The 25,584-nt window shown below is 36.4% G+C and overlaps 2 protein-coding genes across 3 annotated transcripts in view; both read right to left on the bottom strand.

The window, feature by feature from the left end:
• Positions 1–25,584, bottom strand: part of LOC310911318 (sodium channel protein type 1 subunit alpha-like) — a 185,273-nt gene that overhangs the window by 102,581 nt on the left and 57,108 nt on the right.
• The window catches only part of LOC310911322 (sodium channel protein type 2 subunit alpha-like), a 40,956-nt gene continuing 30,952 nt past the window's right edge, over positions 15,581–25,584 (bottom strand). The window contains exons 17-22 of one of the 2 annotated variants that reach the window (XR_014590489.1): positions 23,764–23,817; positions 22,831–22,968; positions 20,150–20,254; positions 19,480–19,750; positions 17,256–19,117; positions 17,159–17,171 (exon numbers count right to left, since the gene is read on the bottom strand). Coding sequence is in view for 1 of the 2 variants with exons in the window: in XM_083864749.1 (XP_083720875.1) it covers positions 17,934–19,117; positions 19,480–19,750; positions 20,150–20,254; positions 22,831–22,968; positions 23,764–23,817 (1,752 nt within the window). In the remaining variant the exon portion in view is untranslated. Of the gene's footprint in view, positions 19,118–19,479; positions 19,751–20,149; positions 20,255–22,830; positions 22,969–23,763; positions 23,818–25,584 lie in introns of both variants that reach the window. The other variant, XM_083864749.1, reaches the window with a different exon arrangement.

Raw genomic sequence — 25,584 nt, 5'->3', positions numbered from 1 at the left:
TTGGTTTGTTTGTTTGTTTTTTTTGTGGAAGTGTATTTTTTCTATTTCCTTTATAATAATAAATAATTTAAAACATTGCATAGAACTATGTATGAGGTTTTTGTAGGCTGTGTCTCGCTTTTCATCTGTCTTGAAGGTTTTGCTATTGAAGTATTAACTGCTTCCTGAGGTATTCCCAGTGTGCACCTCTGAGAAGCTGCCTACGGTTACTGCTACATTTAGCTTTCTGGACTGCATTTGCAGGCTGAAGTCTGAAACCATTATAAGCATAATTTAAATTTTTTTCCTACCTTTTTCAGAAAAGAGTGCAATGATTTTCAATAATGAAAGTGATGGGACTATGCTTTCCTGCTTACATTACCAACTCTTTGAGTATAGCTGGGAACCTACTGTGCTTGGGAACAGACATTCCCAATTACTCGGTTTAACAGGGAATTATCAAATAATAAGCTTTTGCAAAACCCTTTTCTTTTCATATGGCAGGTACACATGTATAAGTATTCCTCTGTCACTCCACACTTACATGCTGCAGTTCATGGTTACAAAGTCTCATTTCCCTACAGACACTGCATTATAGGATCTCTACAATGTATTTCTATTTCTATGACCTCTTGGTGTTTCCTTGCCTGTACCCAAATGATTTGGAGATAAAATCCTGTCTAAGCCAAATTCAGATAACATAGAATAGGAAATATGCTGCCAATGGGAACTCTTTTCATCATGAGACATAAGGACTGATCAGAAACGCAGACATTTTTTATAGCTGCTATAAAGGCATATGTGTGAGCTTATGTTTAGGAGGGTCCCTAGAGGAAAGCACATATGCATGCTGTTTACCATAAGAACCTCTTCATCTTTCCAATATGCCTGGCATCTACATTTCTGTTTTCAAAAAGATTGATGCATTATATACTCCAGTAACTTGAAAAGCAAAGCAAAGTAAATTTCAGAAGATCTTAGCCTGTTACTGAAAAATCTTAATCAGCAAATATGAAGTAGTTGGGTTGATGGATCACCATGTTTGAAGTTTCCCCCAATCATTTCAATGTAGAAATAAGTTGGAATTAAAAAAATATACTTGTGTGTTGGAAAAAAGCCTAGGCCTAATTTTACAAATTACCACCTTTTAGAGAATTCAAAACTCTTTTTTCTGCACTCTGTAGATGCTGATTGCCTTTCAGTACTGTGTCTAAATCGTTACAACTACAGTAAGATTCATTCCCCTCCCCTCACTTACAATTTATGTTGCTCAGATGGTATCCAGAATGTTAAATTTTAGAAATGAGTACACATTCAAGAGCTTCAAACATGGAGAATAATTTCAATTATCTATGTTTTGATAATTACATTGAAGTTGTCTTGAGTATTCAGTATCTAAGCTAGTTTTGCTTAAATTTGCTGAAGAGTGTCTGAAATATTGATCCTAGACATTTTATTTGCTTCTGTGGCCTATTCTAATGTACCTTCTGAGTTCAATAGGTTTTTTTCTTCAGCTGATCATCCCCCATTAGACACATTTTGAAAGAAGCTACACGTGGATCAGCTTGGTATTCCTCCTGGCCTATTCCTTAAAAGAAATGTAAATTTGTTAAGATCCCCTGGGACTGCACTTATTGCAAAGTGTATGTTGACACTGGTGGTGTTTTCAAACTCCTTATAATAGATTATTGATACATAGACTTGAATATGTTGGTAAAAGGGTCTGAAAGTAACAGAAAAGGCTATAATGTCAACGAGGATTTCCTAGTGTCCTGAAGTGAAAAGTGAAATTTTAGTGAGCTGAGTGGCTGTGTATTAATTCTTCTGAGCTGAGCTTACCCAATTTCTTCTGAACCTGGCATCTGTATGTCTTCTATTTGTGAATTTAATGAGAGGATCATGACTAGACAGCTTTGATTTAACAGAAGGGGAAATATTTAGAACCACATACATGGAATACCTGTTTTGCTAAAAATATTATCTCAAGATCTCTAAGTTCCTACACACTGATCAAGAAGAAGCTGAGCAGCTCTTAACACCTACCAGCCCTCTCAGAAAACAGCTCCCTTTCTTGCAGCCAGCATTTCCATAGTCCTGACAAGCTCCAGGCACTGACTCACGGGTCAGCTTCAGTGGGATCTGTAGGCAGCCAAGCCAGGAGTCTTCCAGCTCACTTGTTGTGACCTGGTTCCTCAACTGCCCTCTAGTATAGGAGCCCCCAGAGTGATGGTTTCCAATCTTTTTTTTTTTCTCGTTATAACCTGCTGTCCTATTGAAGCAACTAACTCATTCAGAGACCAGACTATTAGAAACAAAACATACACTACCCAAAACCAGTTTGCAGAGGTGCTTAGTTTGTTATGATTCAATCACATTTCTTTTTTCTCTGTATTTTTTCAGAATATTTTTAAATCTCTCTCTTTTTCTACATGCTTCAGGTCATTCACTTCCTATTGCCTATTTTTCCTTCAATTTTATAATTTATTTTAAGTTACAAATTCTCCCTCATTCACCCAAATCTTAACATTTAACACTTTGCTACTATTTATGAAGCCTTCCAAAAATTGGTGACTATGCTTGAGATTCCGGAATGAAAAGGATTGGAGCAAGTATATTTGAGGACATAAAAAATCCAAATGTGCCATTTACTAATTTTTACCTGAGAAAAAAATCACACAAATAAAATTATACACATTCTATTTATAAAATGCAGGGTAGTGTATTTTTTTTCTTCGAGAGGATGCCACATTTGCCTAACCTATTAATTTCCCGTTCTCCTCACCCTCCAAGGAAAATCATAAAACTTTCTGCCTTATGGAAAAGAGGGCACAGACTTGTGAGAGATCCTTCCGAGTAATATTATGCCTCTTATGCTATTCACTATGCATCAGTTCTGGCTTGTCTTCCCATCCAGAAACTCATTCTTTCTCCTCCAGAGGAGATTAACATGAAATTCGATAGCTTTCAAAAGTGGTTTGAAAGCTTAAACGAGAAATAAGAGCAGTTGGGACCAATTGTTCTGAACAGTGAAACCTGTCACAGTGCATATAGCCAGGCATGCTTTGACAGTTCTTTCACTGTGAACTGGTAGTAGGAAAGTCAGTAAAGGAATGTTGTGTAACCTGCCTTGAAGCCCATATTCTCTGAGTATAAGAGAATTTGAACAAAACACAGTGAAAACTGTCTTTGTTGTGTAGGTAAAGAACATGTTGGTTCTGCTTACCTTCTAAAGTAAGCTCCTCCAGGCAGGGACTGTATCTTTGTACTTTTTACAATATCAAGTGTGCTGTAAGCACTTAACAATTAATAATGAATTGTAAGTAAACGCAAAACTTGTGAGAGGTGCCAGACTGCCATCTCTGGAGAACTGGCCTGTCTATTTATGTAGAGAATAGGCAGCACAGCATTGCAGACTTGTTTATGCTGCTCCAAAAATTTATTAATTCATTTCACATAGGCTGCTGAACAACCATCAGATGGTAACTGCTCAAAATCACTAGTGCTAGAGAGATTTAATCTGCTGCCTTCATGTTCTAAAGCTACAACAGGGGGTGTATCTCATTTTCAATCAGTGGAATGAAGTAGCATCTTCTATTTTTATTTGGAATTAGCATTAATTCGGGAAATAAAAGGCTTTTAAGATATGCCAAGAAATATTAAAAATAGGGTATGGGGAAATGCTATTTACCAGAACTCTGTTTAAGTGCCATAGTAAGTGAATTAAAAGTAACTTGCTTGCATTTTAGCCCCATAATTTTTAGTTCATTTAGCATGTCTTGCATTTTCTGAAACTGTGAGGAATCAAGGCATAATATAACTGACAGGATGCAGAATGCTTAGGTAATATCTAATCATCTTCTTTGAACTTCCCCTTTAAAGTACCTCTGTAATAAAATGAAAAGTATGAAAACCTTTTAAAAGAAAACCTAAGAGTTTGTTTAAAAGAACAAAACAGAGTCCTTCATTCAATGTTGTACTTACCAATAATTCTTTGGATGGCGAAGTCAGCAGACAAAAGGAACTTCTTCAATTCTATGCTGAAGTAAAAAAGAAAAAATCCAAACCTCAAATTATTTCTCTGTGGTTACATCATTCCAGAGAACTACAGGTTCTCCTCCACATCAGTTGCTCTGCAATTAATAAATCAAGCAGCAAATCATGCTTATCTCTATTACAGCCACAAAAATCAAACACTGTTTATCTCATTAAGCAAATAATGGAAAAACGGGAATATTAGGGTAGCATTCTGTAGAGGTACCCATCTCTTTTTGCACTGAGGCAGGTAAATAACATCAATCTGACCAAAATGAGCTCCTGCAGACCTGCTCCCATGTGCCTGTGTATTGTGAGAGTGATGGGTTCAGGCACAGATTCACACAAACACCCTTAGGTCTAACTATGTCACCAAATGTTGATGGCACTTGACTTTTTAGATGTTGCACTTCTTGCTGCCACCCCCACATCCCTCCCCATAGTTGAACCTACTGGAGCCAGCCTGGTTTTATAACACAGAAGTCTCAGGCTCTCTGAACCTGATGCCTCCCTCCCCACGTGGCAGGTACAAATGTACACCTCTCCAGCTGATCTACTATGTAGGTTTTTAATTACCAATAAAACATGGCTCCAAGTAATGTCTGTCTGCTTTGTTTACAGGTGAATAACTCCACACTTTGCTCAATTACCCACTAGAGAAGCCACCAGCCTGCAGCTTTTTGCTACCATTCCTGGCTGTTCCTCAAGTTACCATGCACTAGCATTGCTTTCCATGACACATGTAGTCAGCCTTTCAATTTTGCCCTGAAAAAAAAATAAGCAAAACACAACCAAGACATGTCTACCATTCACCTTGAAATAATAAATTTACAGGTACTATTCTGGGTCCTTTTTTGCTCCCATTTAATCTCCAAAGTATTGTGACTGTGAATATTACTTCCTTTTTTTATTCCTTCTTCCTTTTTTTTTTTTTTTTTTTTTTTTAGTTATTGAAGTCCATTATTCAATTAGTTTACATTATGCACTTGGAACAAACTGCACAAAAGCCAGAGTCACTATCAGTATCTGTTCCTACATATGTAAGAAATAGCACTAGCAGGTTAGTTACTATTAAATACAGTAACATAGAGACTCCCCTAAGAGTGTGGAGTGAAGACATTTTAGCCAGTTCATATCTCTGGACTTCACAGAGTTAATTTATTCCAAAAGCCTCTAAGGAAGCAGAAATTTATTGAATGTCTCAATATTCTCTTAAAGGCATCAACAATTTCAGTGGATTTCTGAGAACACAAACTGCAAACAGTTGCTGTCCTTACACCTGCAAACTGCTGCAGAGCATGCTGGCAGCCTGCTTCCAAAATCTAACCCCCTGTTCAGCAAGCATACTGCAGAATCAACCCAGTCTCCCCATTTTCGCCCCCAAAATCTTAGCACTGAGCCTAAGTGCCCGAGTGAGTTATTTCTTCCATTTTATTAGCATTTGTGAAGAGACAGGTGAGATCTAATTTTAAAGCCTTCAGTCTAATTTTTTTGCCATACCCATGAATCTTGGCAGAGAGCCCAAAGATGAAGAAGGATCTTTCTATTCATTTGTAGGGGAGTCCTGCTCTGATTAAATTCTTTAAAGCTAAAAAATTATCTTTTTTTTCTATTACTGAGGCATGTACAATGACATATGTATGAATTAGCTTAACCAATAATTTTGAAATGTATGGCTTACAGATTCATATCAGAAAAAATGGTTATTCAAAGGAGCAAATTAATGTATATTCTTTATCAAAAGGTATATTGCTGCTAGAAGCTGTGTTTCTGAAATTTAACGATTGATAAGAGTTTTGAGACAGGGAGAATTTCTCAAATTTGTTCACAAATGTGAAATAACTATACCATGATGACTTACAAAAATCATCATCTGGGAATCCTTCCATTCAGCTTAGGTAGAGTTTGCTTCCTGATGGCATGACTCAGTTTGATAAGTTGAGGCAGCCAAAAGTGATAAAAAGCCATTAGAGGTAGGGTGGCAGGATGCTAGAATGAAAAACCCTACCTCATGGGGGATTATTATTATTATTATTATTATTATTATATGTCCCATCAGACATTGAGAAGTGATTGAAAAGATAAAAAATCCCTAATTTTGACCATGAATGCTTGAAGAAAAATTAGCATAGGGATTGAAAAAAAACCCACAAATGCATGGAAATAAACACACACACAGCCTATTTTGTTAAAAAAGTCATGGAGTCATTTGCTTCATAAAAAGATCTCCAGAATTCAAATATTTATCTTTAATTGAATGAAGGCTCCTTAAAAAAAAAAAATCTCTTTATCCTTAGAAAACATGGCTATGGTGAAAGTAGCTATGCATGAAGCACTTTCAAGTTATGCAAATCCTCAAGAGGAAATTATAATAATCCCCAGATTCTTTGCATTCTTCACTGATCACTTATTATGCATACTCAAAATACAGAAAGCAACCCAACCAAATGATTTTTAAATTTTTTTTGAGTCTAAAAATTCACAGATCTTCACAGAATAAGTAAAACAGGCACACACAACCGAAAGGTGAAAGTCAACTTTAAAGTAGAAGTAAATTCACTGAGAGGATGTAATCTTATTCCTTACCCCAGATTTTATACAATTCCCACATACCCAAGTTATCCTATCCCTTGTCTATGGTAGTTGCCAAACCACAATATTGGGTCTTCCTCCTACCTCTGCTTTAACACACCCACCCTGCTGCCATCTCACTTTGCCTCTGCCAAGGCACATTTTCATGTCAGACAAAAATACATTTGAATATACTACAACAGAGTAACAGATGGAATTCCTCTACACAGAACTGCAGCACAGCCCTCTTCTGAAATGGAAGTAGCCTGTGCTGACTTAGTCTACCTCAACAGCCCTTAACATTCACTGGTAGAAGACAGTGTTTTTGGAATCTGGAATAACTGGATTGAGCACATCTCAAGAGGTGGTACTTCATATCAATTATGGACTGCACTGTAGCCATACTTATGTCTAATTATTTGTGGCAACACTGGGTAGAGAGAGGTATCTCCCAGGAAAGGTTACAAAGAGATCAAGTTTAAAAATCATCAATCAGAAAAGTTGATCAGCTACACAACTTTTATTTCTCTTATGGGCAGATTAAATGACTGGCTGGTAAATCAGTACCTACACATGGAATAGCCTATTTTGGAGGTGAAAAGTTAAAGGATGACTGTGACTAAGACATTGAAAATACAAGAAAGCAGTTTTCTGTTGGGCAAAACTTTGAAGAAAGTAATGCCTGAACTGAAAATTCAGTGATTGAAAGACAAAATTAAGAAATTTCACATCACACTTTTGAGGCTATAAAACTACCAGCAGAACAGGTATGGAAAATAAAGCTATGTAATTAAAGGCTGGTCCTGAGTATATTTTAATTATGATTAAACTTAGGGAAGAACATAAGACTTGCTATGAGGTGACATCTAAACTACAGACAGAGCTTAGAGCCATACAGTACCAGACAATAGTGTTTTCTAAAAAAATCTTCTTAGAAGAACAAAAAGTTATAAATAAACTGACAGGTTATAAATAAACTGATAGGTGTACACAGACAAGTTTTCCATTAGTCATAAAGAATGGAAGTTCTAATGTAATGGTGTTGAGTTTCTGACTTTCCATACATGTCTTCTTGCATTTTCACTTGTGGGTTTTTTTGAGGTGTTTTCTTCCTGGGATTTAGGGTTGGGTTTTTTGTTTGTTTCTTTGTTGTTGGGGTGGGTTTTTTTTTTAATAAGCATTATTTCATAACTTAGAAATTATAGTAAAGACAAATGAATCAGAAAAATTTAATACACCATAGTACTTGAAGAAGTGGGAATTAAATGGAAAAATTATCTAGGTTAAGGATAAACTTTATCTGTTCTTGCTGTGTTTTTAGTTCCCCAATCCAGTCTGCTGTAGGAAAGTATAAATGGTCTAACTGGAGGGAAAGGACTACTTCTTTCACTTACATTGCCACCTTATGGCAGTTAAATATGTTTGTGAAACTATGGCCTAATTTAGACATTCCACTTGACAATTAGTAAGGATAAGCCACCTTCAGAGATGTCAGCTGCCAGGAGTGGTACTGAAACAAAAATCACAGTGAGTCACCAGCACCAGAGTTTATTCACCAAAGATGTCAAGAATTCTAAGGAGGGAAAGAGAAAGCCACAGAGATGGCTTTCTCACAGAGATAAAATATACCTACTTAAATGAAATTTTAACTGTATGATAACTAGGTTTATAAACATTATGGCTGTCAGTATTACTTTTACTATATTCACACTGAATCAGGAGAGCCAAGACTGATGCATTGTATTTTAGGGAAGGAAATTGGCATGCTGGAAAATAATTTGATTTAAGTCTACAAAATAAGAAAATTATTTTGCATTAATAATATGTAAAGAATTACATTTTTTTCTAAATCACTCAAGATCAGGAAAATAGACTTATTAGTAAGATTTGACCCTAACCTCCTGGTGCCCATTCACTATCCAGCAGCTGTGTTAATATATCTCTTACATAAACCCTGAATATTGGAAGTACCTAACAGCACTGTAACAATTTTTTTTCATCAACTGACACTGCTTTCCTGCAATGCCTTTCACAGTTGAGTTGTGAAGGAACTGCTAAATTATCATTATATCCTAGCAAATTTCTGAGCCACTTGGAGCATTCTTCAATTATATTGGAACACATATGTGCTCATGTTTTTAAAATGTCCTTCAAAGTCCCAAACAAGTGCAGTTTCTAAAAGTATCAGGGGACAGCATTGATAAAACCAAAGAGCTGAACCAACTCTTCTGCTACAACTAAGATCAGGAAAGGGTAAAGATATGGAATGATAACTGAAATGCACCAACTATCTGTGATTGTAAAAATTTCTCATAACATGTCAGTGTAACTGACGGTAATAGATCTAGATGGTTTCAGACAAATCTGCAGCAATCCCTTAATATATAAACTGATCAGAAGCAGGCAGCAACTCTTAACCATGCATATTTTATAAATACAAAGAAAGCTGTGCAATTGCTCAATACCTCTTACACTAAAGACTCTTCACTGATATCAGGTTCATATTTTCAGTGGACTCATGATTTTCTAATTTTTTTTTCTTAATACTAAATTAAACCAGTTAAGCTAGTTCAGTCTTTGACAGCCTGGAACAAAAGTTACTGCCCTGCCTAATTTTGTTCCTTTCCTTCATCTTTATCCCTACTCTTTTCAGCTTCTTGTCAGCTTTCTGAACAGACTTGCTTCTCCTCTTCCTTTCCATACCTTTACTTATTTCGCTCATCTCACAGCCTGGTAAACAGAGCAGAAAAATGGGATGGAGAAACCCTGCCTGATCTACAACAGAGATGGCCAGTTATTCACTCAAAGCTCTCACCACAGTGTGCAGGGTAGAGAAGGGACTTGTTGACTGTTGTGCTTTTACAGACTTATTGAAGCATTAAGATACTGAGTAGCTGTTTGTAGTGTGCTGAAAGAACTTTCTTCCTGCTTGGTAACCACCATGACTTATTCAGTGCATGTGCAGCCAAAGGCTGGAAAGAATCAGAAAGCAATTGATTGGTCAGTCTCTCACCCTGGGAAGCAGATAAACCTTGGATTAGCTTGGTAATATGTCTGGTGGCTTTTTGGCATTAATATTTTTTTCACTGTCAGAACAACCAGCAGCCAGTAATATTAAAGGAAGGTTTTCCAGACCAGCATCCCAGTTGTGCTCAGAATGACTAGAAATTTAGTAGAAGTTTAGACTACATTCTGCCAGATTGGATATAGATTAGCAAAATATCAGAAAAGTCCTAAAGCACCATGAGAAAATTTTTAAAGAGCTAGGGAAGTTCATATCTGAAATTGTCCTAACATTTAACTATAGGCTTGATACTGTTAGGAAAATACAATCACACCTCAATAAATCTCACAAGGTTATGAACAGACCATACTTTACAAAAGTCATTATGACTTTCATCAGATGGGACACTTCTTAAGGGACAGAACCAAGTTCTCTATATGAAAAATATAAGTAAAAGGAGGAAGTAAGTTGTTTATCAGTCGGTGAATATCAAATTTATCTGTCTCTGCTTGCAGTTAAATGGGCCATTTTAAGGTGGTATTATGCCATGTTTCAACATTATTTAAAATCACTTCTGAATTTCCTTTATCACCACAAGGGAGGTCTGAATACTGTGCATGTTTTTTAAGTTTTAAATTTGTGTGGAACAAAAAATTACTTATAAAACCAAAAAGACCTTGTCTCTAATTTTTCTTTTTAAACACCAATTATCTTCTCTCTTCACTCTTTAACATTTATTCTAATTGCTGCTGAACTCTATTTTCTAATGAGGTTACTTACCATCATTTGTTGGCACTGTCATACGTGAAAAAACTGCTGCAGCTGATCCTGTTACTCTTCAGCTTCACCATTTGAATCAATACATTGATTTGTGGTCTTCCTGCTTCCAGAAAGGCAACTCTTCTGTCTTCCAGACTGGGAATATAGCAGGAAGGAAAAGGAAAGGAGACACGATTATGCTCTACTAGAGCCGTCCTTAAGTCAGAAAAGAATTTGAGTGTAGAGGAACAGGTATAGGCTCTTACCTACCTACTTACATTCTCTTCTTTAGACTTCCACAAAGATAATTCTGTAAAACCAGATGCAAAAGAGATTGTAGACTATATGAAGCTCTGACAACGTAATTTTTTATTCTATGTCCTATGTATGAAGAAATACTGAGGAAACACTAAGGAAACCTTTCAAATGCAGTTCCTTTGATTTAAAAATGCAGAACTTTTTTAAAAGCCAAGAATTGCACAAGTACTTTTTGGACAGTATATTATTGACAATGCTAAGGAGACCTGCAAACTCAGCTTTTTTCTGTCCTTCAGAGGAGAAAAGGCATTTCATTTTATTTCATAATGGATTTTTAAAAGGAGTGCATTCCACATCAGTCTGTTGCCATGTGAAACCTTCATCTCATGGAAGGGGATTCATAGTGGAACAGGGAAGCTGGAATGTCAATAGGTACCAAGTAATACATAAAGGTTGAACCCACACACCTTCCTATTATGCCTTTTCTCTTTTTTCTTAAGAAAATTTTGAGAATTTTTAAGCTGAAAAATTATTAAAAACATTTATACAGTACTACATGTGAATAAATAGGGTACATGGACATAGATGTGTTTTGGATATTAACCGATAGGTAAAGTATTTTTTGATCGTAGATTCTAGTATGAAGTATTCTCTCTGATCACAAAAGTAAAACAGTCCCATGTGTAAGACAATTATTTCTAATCATACTCTGCTGCAGATTTTTCTTACTCCATGTTCTGTGGCACAATCTTTTATTTTCAAGTTCATCAATTTCCAATTACCTTCTACAAAAGACTTTATATTAATAACCTGTCAGTAATACCAGCACTGTAATTTCTTTTCCTATCACTTCTATGTAGCTTTTGAAATTTCCTGTTGGATTCTCTCTTTATATGTAGTAGAATTAAACTGTGGAAAAAAGGTCTAAATCCTGAAATACAAGTAGAAAAATCATGTCAACACTGTATTATGCTGTCTTCATAGGTAATTGGTTACTATCTTTTCAAAGCAAGTGTCCTCCTTTCCTTGTTCTTCTAATATTTATATAAAAATAACAGAATTCTAAAAGACTGATATAGGAAAGATAAATGAAATTTCAAGTAACTGCTTTTAAAATAAATGAGAAAGCAAGAGTGGTAGAGCTGGTGAATTCACAGCGCTCTTTAGCATGTCTGAATTTTTTTTCCTTGGATGTACATGCAGTTCCAGACAGAGGCTATCAGGAGCATGCATTTATCTGCCCTCCCATTCAGCATCACATAAATCACATCCAATTTCCAATGTTACACAGTTAGAGCATGACCAGCTGCTTTCCATCTGTATAAATAAATTTACTAGAATTTGCAGCAATGCTGCAGCAGTCATTGTAAGACCACATTTGACAACCACCAGGGCCATGAAGAAGTTAAGACAAGAGAAAAGGTATTCACAATGTTAATTATTGGAGAGAATATTTTAACTTTTTGCCTGCCTGAGACCATGAATTTGAGACCACTGCTGGTATAGTTCAGTTTGCATTATGTTGTGGATGCAGCTGCAATTTTTACTAAACACTATATATAGATATTAATGCAAGTATGGCTGCAGAATATGAGCATAAAGCTACTATACAGCTTGGCAATCAAGAAGTATCACATGATGAGTTGCTATGGTATCTGCAAGCATGAGTTTTTCATAAAGCAATATTGCAAACAGCAATACAGCATGTAATTCTCCGACCATTTTTAAACACGACTCACTACTTTGGAAATGAAAACAGTCTATTAAATTCCATTTCAGACATACATTTTTTAAAAATATATTGTGCTGTTTCTTAATCAGCTGTCATATTCTACAAGATTGTTATCAAGACTGCTGTTAAAGAGCAAGTAACATGCTTTTAAGACAATAGAAAATGGAAGTGCAGAGCATGCCTGGAACTGCAGGGTTTGATTGTTATAAATTGTTTATGAAGCGTCATTCCTTATTTTCATCAAAAGCTTTTCTTGCAGCAGACATGATGTGTGCTTCAGCATGCAATTTTCCCTCTCCAGAGGGATGAAAATGTGCCGCAGTTTACTTTGCTTGAGTTACACTGCAGTGTCTTTTTTTTTTTTTTTTTTTTTTTTTTAAGCAAGCACTAGAATATGTCTCTTTCCACTGTGCAACAGCTCCCACTGATCAGCAAGGAAAAATAAATATGCTGAGTGACAGAGCCTGCATGCTCTATCACATATACAAAGCCTAGTTATTCTTTGAGAATGAAAGAAACGGTACCATCCCCCACTGAAAAAGATGTTGCTAATGCAGAGGTTTGTGAGACATTAAATATTCTACACTGCAGCGATTTCAGATTATTTCTCCTAATGCCTCACTGAGCTAGATAAGCCTTTCTGAATATATACCATAGAATGAATATCATGAGGATTTTCTTTGTAAAAAAAAAAATCCCCACAAATTTTAACAATACTTCACTATATATATCTCACTGTTTGCCATGCAAACAACACAGACACTTTCATACGTGGTTCTTTTAGAAGGCCGGGGCTGTTTCAGGGCTGCACTGTGGGATTAGATGAATAATGCCTCTTAAGAAAAGTAAACCCAAAGCTATTTGAGGAATTCCTCGTTGCATCAAAACCCTTCAGCTGTATAATAAGCTCAGATAATCACGGCAGTTCTTAACCAACCTGGTATCAGGTCTGGATATAGGTCCACGTGGACCTATACAAGGTACAGAACCGAAAGCCAAGGAGCTGCTGTTTCAGTCACAAAAGTACTGACAATGAACCTATCTTTACACAGCCAGGCGAATTATCAGGTTGTAACAAGCATCAAATGTGTCCATTCTCCGCGAGGCCAGGCTCTCTCCTGGTTTTTGGATGGTGTTTGCTGCTTCTGCCGGTGGCTGCGGAGAGGGCGGACCGCGCCCGGCTGTGCCCTCTGCAGGATGAACAGCCCGGACACAGCCCGGGAAATAGCCCGGGAACAGCCCGGACACAGCCCGGACACAGCCCGGGAACAGCCCGGACACAGCCCGGGAAATAGCCCGGGAACAGCCCGGACACAGCCCGGACACAGCCCGGACACAGCCCTGCGGCCGCAGCCAATTCCTGCGTGAAAATACCAACTACCCCAGGACCTACTTAAGGCCCCTTTATGAAAACAAGAGAGTGAGCAACATCCTACCTGTTCCCCTTGCTATCTCTCCCTTTTTCATTTTTACAAGTGATTTTGCATGATGGATGCAGGACTAGTCCTTAGAAGTGAAAGAGTTTTGTTACAGGGTTGAGCTGGCCCAGGATTTGAAAAGTCCCAGAACTGTTCCACTTTTACGTTCCTGTACAGGTTTGCGGTACAGTTAGGGCTTCTTTGGATGGTGGGGAGAGGAGCTGGAGGTTGAGGACACCTTCACAAAGTAAAATGCACCTGCTTTCCAGGTTAGTAAGAGAGAGGAAAGAAAGCTCATTTCTTAGGCAATTTTAAGGGAGCTTTTCTCACTAATTTTTCCTTCTCTGTGAGCTGGGACAATAAGAGAGTGCAGTGTCCTACTGCTCTAGGAATTTTGCTTAATGTTTTGCATAATATATGACTGACCTATTACCTGAAACCACTGTCTCATATCCAAACTAAAACACAGCTTTCTTTTATACCTGCAGGTTAAGGAGGAACTCTGCAAGTCAACTGTGTCTTCCATAAGCTTTTTACCTTCAAGGTACACTGGAATAATTTCAAAGAAATATAGAAGTGTCCAAATTTATTCAAATATATACCCTTGGAATCCAAAAATACATTACTTTTCTTGCATTTGAGATATTAAAAATGGAATTACTCCAGCTGGATTATTGGTTCAATAGTCATAATTTAAAAAAATAATAGAAATTTTATAGGGCAAAATGATTTTATAAATGACCTTATATATTTCTGTGCACTACCAAATCTGTAGAAAAATTATGACATAAATATTTTATGCTTATTCCACATAGGATTTTCAAGTTAACTACAGACCTGTCCAGCAGTGACTTAACTCTATCCTTTAATAGCAATTTAAGAGTATAACCAATATTTTTAGAAGTATTTACATTATTACATTAATAGATAATTATTGTTAGCAACTATAATAGTAAAACACTAGCTATTCTGGATTGAAAAAAACATGGCGTATTAATTAAAATCAGGTATAGTTACTAAAAACATACACATTGTCCTTCAGAGCACAGCATAGTTCAGAGTATTTTCCTGTTAGTTATACTGGCCCAAGCATACAGCATCTACTCTTCACAAAAGAAATAGAAATGAGAACACAAAAAAAGAAAGACAAAAAGGATCAGTAACTCCATGCCCAAGTCCAATGCACACACCATGTCCCTCACCCTGCCACCTGTGTGAAGCAACCTCTTGATAGGGACCAGCCCGAGAGCCTCAGCAAAGGCATCAGTTCCTGGGGACAGCTGTGACACGGCCACTAAAACCTCTAAGAGCTCTCCTTCCCTTCTCTTGGCAGGCACAGATATTTTAGAGGGAAACGGATTAAAGCAACTCTGTTCTGCTCCCATGGGGTTATTTTGGTGACAGATCCCAGGTCACCTATCCCAGGGTGGGCAGTGTCTACAGGAGCAGCTGTGGAGCCATCCTGCATTGCACTTGCCCAATAGAGAGTATCACTGGATCTCTTCCTGGGCCACTCAAATATTTGACGATAAGACACAGAGTTGAAATGTGGTTTTTTTTCTGAATTCTAGAAAAACTTCTCTGGTCAGGACAACATCAGCATTTTATTTCATCTTGATGGTGACAAGTTGATACTGATCTAAGTCATGAAGCAACATGTGATCTAGACATTTAAATCACCTCACTGCTGAAGTGGCTCCCCCTTAATTTTACCAACCATTACTTGCTAAGTTTTATAAACTTCATACAATAAAAGACAAAGACTAAAATAATTACATAAAAAGGTTATCTTTATTCTTTTAGGTTGTTAGCAATGTAGTTATTTTTGGTAAAACAACTTCCTGCATGCAGTTCATCAGTACACTATGAGCCAATAATTTCTACTAAAGCAGGAGCTCATCAATATTCTAGTTCTTTTGTAAGAAATGCAAAGTGTTTCACTGCCCATTGCACAAGCTCACTATTCATCCTCATGAAGGAAGATTTTTGAATAACAAATTAAATTTAAAGTGTTTCTACTGCAGTGTGCACCAATAAGCAAAGGAGACAGTGTGAGATTAACTCTGGGGAAAAAAATCAATGTTCCTACGACTAAGATTACCCTGAAAATCAACAGACAGGATTATAACATAAAAAAGGCCTTTTATCGTTTTTCACATAAAAGACCTACCTATGGGTCAGAAAAGAAATTGTACTGTCCATTTGTTTTTAAATTATTCCTTATTAAAAGCTGTTTAAAGCAATTAGCAGAAATTTTCAATTCCACTTTGTATCTTAGGTTTCTGAACAGTAAAGTGTCAAACCCAGACAGCAATAAAAATTAATAACAACAGGAAAATATGTGTAATGTCTTATAGTAAGTATAAAATGTTATAAAATAAAATTATTTTTAAAATAAAAAGAATAGATATATGTTATAATTTTCTTCTAGCTCCATATTTTAATACATCTATTTGTCCTGTATAGTCCAGTTCCTTACTGCATATTTGCTGATTACAACATAAAATAAGATCTTTAATAGCAGCAAACTATTGCTTACTGGCATGAGGAATGATGGTCTTGTCAAACAGTTTTTCTTTTTATCACTCACATCTCTTTCCATGTTAAACTTTAACAGCTGTAGGATAATAGCAGCAAGCATGCATCAGTTAGAGCTTTCAATTATTTGAAGTATCACAGAATATATAATAATATCTATTGAAATGTTGTAAGCTAACTTACTATGGTACATATTTGACACATTTATGGTAATGAGGTCATTGTCTCTTTGTTCAAAAAGGTACCACTGTGTAAAACAACTGATTAAATAACAGAGGGCATTTTACTTACATGTATAGTGTCAGCTTGAATGCAAAAAACCTCATCTAAACCCCAGGGCAGGACAAAGCTGATTTCAGTACATCTTTTTGGTTATGTCAGCTCTCTAAGGAAGGTTACATTACAGTGGGAACCTGACTAAATTGCCAAGGTGGTGTCAAAACCACCTCTCTCATATACATATTTTGTGTTTCTATGATCCATCCTTCCAAAGCAGGGGAATTTAAATCTGAGGTATATATTAAGATAGTACCCAAAGGTACTCTGCTATCAACTTATTTTCATAGTTTTGATTATTTTCCTATAGCTTTGATTGTTTTCCTATTTGGGATACACTCACAAGAAATAAGAAGTGTAGCACCAGACTTTGGAATAAAGTATGGAAGCTACTCATGATATTACAAGGGTCAAAACATACCACAAAATACCTTATCATTTCCTGTAGGCAGAATTTGGCATTTGTAGCTTTTCTGTGAAAATAATTGTTTGAATGTTTCAGGAATTATGAGCTATCTTGCACTCTGAAAGTAATTTTTTTTCATAGTTCCACAATTTTCCAAACAGGACCTCTATGTAGCATCATTTATTTAAATGGCTGTATCTGAAATGGACAGTACAATAAATTAAGAACAACTAAAAGGTAATAAAAATAAATATATTTAACTTAAAAAACTAAGTTACCAACCTCTTTTCTGTGAGAATTATTCCCTTGTTTGACTACTGACAAATTCTCTATCTGGACTCAGTTGTTTTTTTAATAGTTTGCTGCTTCTTCGATCTACAGCCTGAGATTCAATAATCTGGAATCCTGTTTTTTTGCATATAGAAGTGGCTTGAAGAGAATTATGTTCATACTATGATGCCATAATTGCCTATTCCTGATGTTTGTGTTCCTCTGCATGGGAGAGTATTATTTAGTGTTTATCTAAATAAAGAGTACTTAGGTTTTTTTTTTTCTCAGCATAGCAGAATTAATAAATCAGTATGTTATTAAACAAGATCATGAAAAAGAACTGACATACATGGAACACAGATAGGAGATGAAATGTACACAGTGGACACACTTATTCCACAAAAGTAGAGGCTTAATAGGACCCATTAAGGGTTCCCATAGTCCAAGTAGAAATTTTGTGTCTCCTCTCAATTAGTAACAGCTGATGATCAAAACTATTGCTCTGCAAGTTTGTTTCCCTGTTACAGATCAAGAGTTTACTAGTGAAGGATCGTTGTCTTGGACAGGCACTGACTGCAGCAGTGGGTAAATATGTAAAAACTTATAACTTTGGCATAATCTTCCAGTAAGAGTGACAAAAACATTGTATTTTCAATCTCACAAATACTTATGATGGATAACCTCTGCCTTTTACTTTTTGTTTCCTCTTCTATCTTTTCCTTTGTCTTCCTTTTCTGATTTATCATCTTCATATTTTTCTTTTTCTGGTTTTGTTACACTATCATAAGAAGGCGGAGCTGTGGCGGATGCAGACATATCCATTTTCTCTGGAGATGAGTTTTCACTCAGCTTACCAACAATCATATCTTTTTTTATAAGCTGATCACCCCCATCTTTCTGATACATAAATGAAAGCTTCTTCACTGACTGTCTTAGAAGATGACGTCTGTAAGCACGCTGAATGATAGTGGCAGAAATTTCTTCCTGTTTTCGTTTCAATGTAGTCGTAATTGGTTCATAGGAAGCTTTAGAGGGATTGGATGCCATAAATCGATCTTCCATCTGTATTCTGAGCGTGTCCATCTCCCCACTTTCCCCCAATACACGCTTTGTGAAAGCAAACAAGATGTCAAGGCAGTGAATTCTGTCACCGCTCACCACAGGTAGATCCATTGCAATAAGCTGGACTTTGTTTGGTTTTGGTATATTAAGAGGAGGCTCAAGTGCTGCTGCAAAATCAGACAGTTTACTATATTCTATGAATTGTGTTGCATCAGGATCATATTTTTCCCAAACCTCATAGAACATCTCAAAGTCATCCTCACCCAAGGGTTCAGCGCTTTCTTCAGTAGCAACACTGAAGTTCTCCAAAATCACAGCAATGTACATGTTCACCACCACCAGAAAGGATATGATAATGTAGCTGACAAAGAAGAAAATCCCAACAGAAGGGTTGCCACAATCACCTTTCACAGAGCTCCCTGGATGAGTCATGTTGGGGCTACAGTCTGGATACCCACTGTTCAGAATTGGGTTGAGCAAATTATTCCAGCCAGCGGACGTGGTGATCTGAAACAGGCAGATCATGCTGTTGCCAAACGTTTCAAAGTTGAACATGTCATCAATCCCATCTTCCTTCTTGACATAGGCAAAGTTGGACATGCCAAATATGGCGTAGATGAACATGACCAGGAAGAGCAGCAGCCCAATGTTGAACAAAGCAGGAAGAGACATCATCAAAGCAAAAAGCAGAGTGCGGATTCCTTTGGCGCCTTTAATGAGGCGCAGGATTCGACCAATTCTGGCAAGTCGTACAACTCTGAACAAAGTGGGTGACACAAAGTACTTTTCAATCACCTCGGCTAGAAACATACCTATGAAACATAAAAATAAATTAAGAGAGTAAGTTTTTAACACAGATTACATTTTCCACAAAAAAGTAGAAACACTCCCCCAACTCTATTTGTGGAATTAGTGGAAAATATAATTGGAGATAAATTTTATCTGCTCTGGATAATTTTAGAATTTTTTCCCCACACTTAGAAAATAACCCCAAACCTAAAAGTATTACAACTGATACAGAACTATTAAGAAAGTTAGTACTCTCAAGTATGCATTTCATTTCCTAAATAATCAAGAGAAATTAAGTAACTCCTCTAATTTACACAACTTGACACAGATAAAGCATTAAATACACATATAACTATATTGCATTTTGAATGTAAGAATTTCTTACCTATTATTGAAAGAATAACAACCACAAAATCAAAAATATTCCAGCCAATGGTGAAGTAATAATAACGTAGTGAAAATATTTTGAAGACACATTCACCAGTGAAAAGGACAACAAAGACCAAGTTAATCCAATACAAAATATTCTGCATCACTTCAGATTGGTCATCCGTTTCTATCATCATTGTGACCATGTTAAGACAGATTAGAACCATAACAGTGATGTCAAATACTTGCTTTGTTACAATATCAAACATCAGACCTTGCAATTTGTTCTGAGGAGAGAAAAAAAGAAAAGGTTATAGTATTCTTATGTAATAAACTCCTGTTTCCTCCCTCCCATTTCATTCTTCCTCTCCCAAAATATACAACCAAGCAAAAGGCTCAAAAACCTAAGAAAGCCATTGTCCAGTAACTTGTATGTTCAAAGTTTTCCCCTCAAAACCCAACAAGTCTATATTTCTTCACATCTTTGATACTCTGCTTCTTCAGGCATAAAAAGTATGAGAGATTTTCCTGCAGAACAGATATATATGCATTTCAATTCAGAATGAGGGGATAATTTCAAAAAGGCTGAAACCATTTTAGAGTTAAATGAGAAATTTTATTATAATTAATGTACTGCTGTGATTTCTCCCTGAATCTAGATGACATAAGAATAGCACAATTCTTACCACTGGTCGAGGTATAGGTTTCTGTGGTTTCTTGGATCCCAGCTTCTTCATTGCATTGTAGTACTTCTTTTGTTCTTCTGTCATGAAAATGTCTTGACCTCCAAGGTAAATTAATAAAAGAAACCCCAAATCTGATTACAGCCAAGCCTTTACATCCATTAATTCCCATCATTGCAGAACATGATTTTAATGAACCCTTATTCATCCTTATACATTGTTACCAAAACCAAAACATAATTATTTCAAAGATTGTTAAAATACTTGATGAATCTTGAAGGAAAAAATGAAAGAAATTAAGGAACAAAGAAAATCCCCAGAGCTTCTATCTATTTCTTATTTAAAAAAATACATGCCTGATTAATTCTGTTAAATAAATTTAAAAAACCAAACAACTTGTGAAATGTACATTTCACAGACACTTATAATTCTAGCATCATAAACTCCACATTGTAAATCAATATACCAGAAATAAAAAAGCTTCAAAGGTACAAAGATACACTGTGAGCAGATATGCCTTCAGGTAAAACATACAAGGAGAAAGAAATTACTGATTTTAGTCTTCGGGATGTGTATTTTACAACTTGAGTATAGGGATCTCAGTTCAGATGATATATGAACAGTGTATATGTAGCTTGATCATCCCCCAACATTGTACTGATATCATCAGATCTGAGGTTTCTTGTCTGAATAGAAGGATTTCTAGACTGGTATGTGTAATAAACACACGGAAAACCTTATCAGAAATACAATTTATACTGACAAGTAACTTGTTTACTTCCTTTCATGCATTTATTTGTAATTACATTCCAGGTATGCATGATATCAAAGCAGTGGCATTTAGAAATGAACTTCAGAATTAGAGGTGATTCCGTGACTGTCTCGCCTTTGTTGTGTGAATTTGTCAAATGTGAGGTAATCTTATAGACAAAGTAATGATAAATCTGAAGGTGTGTTTAACTTTCAGCTGTGGCTATATATTGACATGAAGATTTAGAAATCAAAAGAGACAGTCTGTAACTAACTCTTCTCATAAATCAAATATTCAGGTAAAATTAGCTTATTGGAGACTAAGAAGGAAAACAAGAAGTTGATTCAATAATTATGGTGGAAATGTGCTGTGACTGTTGGAAGATTTCACTCAGCAGGAAATAAATAATAAAAACAAAAAAGCCATAAAGAAAGTCGGATTAGGTTGGGGATTTCTTTGCTGTCTCACAGACATAATGGCTACCATGAGTGAGCAAGCCATGCTTGTCTCTGTACTGTCTCCAGGGAGAACATAGGCCTCAAGGCAAGATACCCTTAAGGACTAGTTAGGAAATTGACAGTAGTACATTGCCTACCTCATGGAACTAAATAATGAAAGTAGGATGCACACAGGAACCACAGAGAAGCACAGTTTAACTGCACCAAGACAGTATATTGCAATATGAGTTTTTTTTCCATTCCTATCCCAACATGCCCAAATGGCAGTGATAAAAAGAAAGAACAAAGATAAGAAAAATACTGCTGGGTAGCCATGAATTGTGATTTGCAAATTTCTAGGAACACAGGTACACCTATAATTCAAAAGACAGACAGCTAATGCTTGCTAATTTGCTACATAAAACTGAAGAATACTGTACAGATAGAATTCTCTCCAGCCTAATTGCATGTCCAGTATTTTATTTTCTGGGTGACTTACAACACTCCAAATGTACAGGTGGTGTATACCTCCCTGCCAGATAAAGCCCTTTAGCAGGAACCCTTATCTGCCTTCTGAGTCATGATGATTCCAGTAGACAGTGTCTGCCAAGTAAATTTAATAAAATTTATAATTACCTCATTAATGAGTAAGGTCACCTTGTTACATATCAACTGCCAAAAATGTCAATAATATTGTATATAGCCTTGCTCTCCAAGGATGAGAAATGGAACCATCTTCCTGCTAAATAGTGGATGCCCCTGAAGTTTACTCCAAGGAAGGTGCATATATCTTGAAGGACGAAGATGCCACCATTTATGGTTTAAATAGCAAGTACCATTTAATCTGCCATCATACCCTGCATTTAAATCTATTTAAATGTTCCTAGAGTTCTTGACACAATCCTGTGCTCATTCAAATAATAGAAACAGCTTAGGTTGAAAAGAAAACCTACATATTTTCAAATGACACCCTTTTTCTTTTTCTTGCAAATCCACTAACCAATGACAGTTTCCTAACCGTCTCTCATTTTACAATACATAGCAGTATGTTCAGCATACAACTTGACTATATTAATCTTTGTCATGGAAGCCTTCACAATACTGCTATATTTTACCTCCTTATCAATTTTGACATTTATACTTTTGCATATTCTCTTCTTTCTTGCCTTTTATTTGCTTGAGTCATATGCACTTTCACATAGCTTGGTCACATTAAGTAAGATTAAGAAGAAAAAGGACATAACTTCCTGATGGACAAAATATCATTGGGCTGTACAGGGATGTGGAGAACACTCAGAGTCTCAGTGTAAGTTTAAATTACTTCAAATGCCTTAAAAAGAAAAGACTATTACTTCACTATTTCGGATAAACAAAAATCTTAAAACCTGATATATTTTTTCTTTCTATTACTACGAGAAATTTCAGAAATTCTTATTTATCCTTGCATACATTTGCTGAATGCTAATTATTGTGAAAATGAAACATGTGGCACTTATCTTCTTTTTTTGTTGGTTGAAGTTGTCTATGATGACACCAATGAATAAGTTTAGGGTGAAGAACGATCCAAAGACAATAAAGACCACAAAGTAAATGTACATGTACAGGTTTTCTTCGTATTTGGGCTGTTGGTCTGTCTATGTAACATAGAAAAACAGCAAAGCATCACAAATAACAGTTAAGACAAACCAAAGATTTCTGAGCAGGAAGAGAAGTTGCATCTAGATGGACAGGGGCTAAACACAACTCTTTTGGAACATACACTATATTTGCCTTATATTTGAACTTGAAAACCTATTTAATACAGGTTTCTGTAATTGCACACATGGCAGGACATGCCATTCCTTTGTTCTCTGTCTCTTCTCTTGGATTACATTTGACACTTCATGTAGGTTCTATTATATTTGATAGAAATATGCAAATCTCAAAAGCAATTCAGTTTCTATAGACTATATGCAAAATCAAGAGCTGAAGAGGAGAGAGACAAACAAATATCAAGATTAAAAGAAAAATAGGCAAAATGTAGCAAATTTGGTTTTTTGAGATCATCAGAGTCTATAGCCCTGGATTAGCTTTTTGCGAAGCCTCTTGACTATTTGGGTTAATTCTGAAGACACAGGAAAAACTTATTTCCTGATCTGTACAATCTCAGACATAAATTAATAGAAAATCACATCTCATTAGTTTGGATTTTTACAGAAAAATTATTAAATTAGTAATAATTTATGTAGCTCTACAGCTATATTTTTTTTTACCTGTTAAAAATGCAAGCACTTTATGGGCATAGATTTATACAGAAAATTCATCAGGGCTTTACATTTATTTTTTCGTATTTTATTTCATTGCAACTGCCATTCAAGAAGCATTACATCAATCTTACATTTGTTTTCCCTCAGTAATTTTTTTTACTCTGTAGATTATATTGAACTCACTTCTGTAGAATCAACTGCAGCGTACATAATCTCCATCCATCCTTTAAATGTTGCCTAAAAAAAAAAAGTTAATATTTTCTATCAAAGCTCCACTTCTGAAAACATTCTTAATAAAACAGTGTCTTCTGCAATGTATTTTTATTCATAACAATAAAGAGAATATTAAAAGTCTGGTGAGTTACAGGTGAAGCATACACAGGAAGTTCATTACTGTAGAATATTTCTCCCTAATTCTTAAAATACTGAATAAATTCTAATCTTCATGGAAATTCATATAAACTCTCTGCGAGATGAGTTGCAACCAATTTCACCATAGCAGATAGACAGCAATTTATCTCCCAGGGAAATGTGATGTGATGGTTGCCATCTGTAAAGCATTACCTTAACAGGAAAGGCACTGGGCTATTTGGCATCTCAGTAAAGCCAATTCCCTGATGTCAGGATACAGGGAATCTACATCATCAGCTAGTCCACCTGCACAGGGACTATGTAAAAATCTAGTTCAAATCCACTCCAAATCAGGAGCCACAAGAAGAGACTGAGTGAAGCTGCCCAAGGATTCGGTAGCTCATCCATCCTTCTAGTGTGTGCCATGGTGTCCACAGGGAGCCATGGGAGGCCATGTTGGGCTACATTGGGCCACAGGGGGCCACTTCCCTGCTGTGCCATGGGGATTACAGTGGGTCACACACAGCTTTGTGCACCTTCCGGAGTCAGTACCCAGCCTGGATCCACTGCTCCTCCTCCAGGCCCTCCACTGCACATCCCAGCTCTCTGGATCCCCTGTAATTGCATTACTGATGGAGCCATTCTGAACTGTACCATTCCTCTGCCCCGACTGCAGCACATGCTGCTGACACCAGCTGTCTCCAAACACTGCTTGGTTCTCCTCAAGGTGTTATTATAAGGGTTTCAGTGCTAACTTTCTGATTACCAAAAAACTGGAGTACCTCTCCAGGAAAAAAAAAAATCAACCACCATCTATTGGCATTGTTCAGACAGAAAAAAGAAATAGTTCTAGAAGAAACTAAAAGGTAAGTAAGTTGTCCCACGAAATCTTACGAAAATAATGGAATCATAAATGGTTTGGCTTACAAATGACTCTCAGAAATTATCTAGTTTAAACTCTCTGCCACAGGCAGGGATGATTTTTACTACAGCAAAAACTTCCAGTGATGGGCCATCCACATTCTCTGGGCAACCTGAATGTCTCAATCCATTATCACTAAAAAAATAAGTATTCCTTATATCCAATATAAACCTACCTTCTTTCAACTAAAAACTATTGCCATTTGTGTTGTCACTACAGGCCCTCAGAAAAAAAATTCCCTCAGTCTTTCTCATAAGCCCTCTTTAAACATTGGAAGAACACTATTAGGTCTCTCTGGATCCTTCTTTTCTCCAGGCTGAACAACCCCAACTCTCTCAGCCTTTCTTCAAAGGAAAGTTGTTCCAGCCCTCTGATCTTTTTCTTGGCTGTCTTCTGGACCTCTAAGAGGTCCAAATCTTCTTGTTCTGGTGAGGTCTCATGAGAATGGAGTGTATAGAGAGAATCACCTCTCTATCTGTTGGCCCCATTTCTTATGGCCAGCCCAGGATATGATTTACTTTGCAGTCAAATCCTGTGCAATTACATGCAAACACACATTGCTAGCTCATGTTAATTTTTTTCTCACCAGTATTCCAAGACCACATCTGTGCGATTGATCTCAATCCATTCATTTTCCAGTCTGTACTGATACTGGGGATTGCCCTGAATCAGGGCAGGACCCTGCATGTGGTCTTGAACTCTGTGATGTTCATGGAGTTCCACCTTCAGCT

Source organism: Zosterops lateralis (genome assembly GCF_965231275.1).
Source record: "Zosterops lateralis genome assembly, chromosome: 7".
NCBI classification, from domain to species: Eukaryota; Metazoa; Chordata; class Aves; order Passeriformes; family Zosteropidae; genus Zosterops; species Zosterops lateralis.
This window is presented reverse-complemented; position numbering and strand designations above follow the sequence as displayed.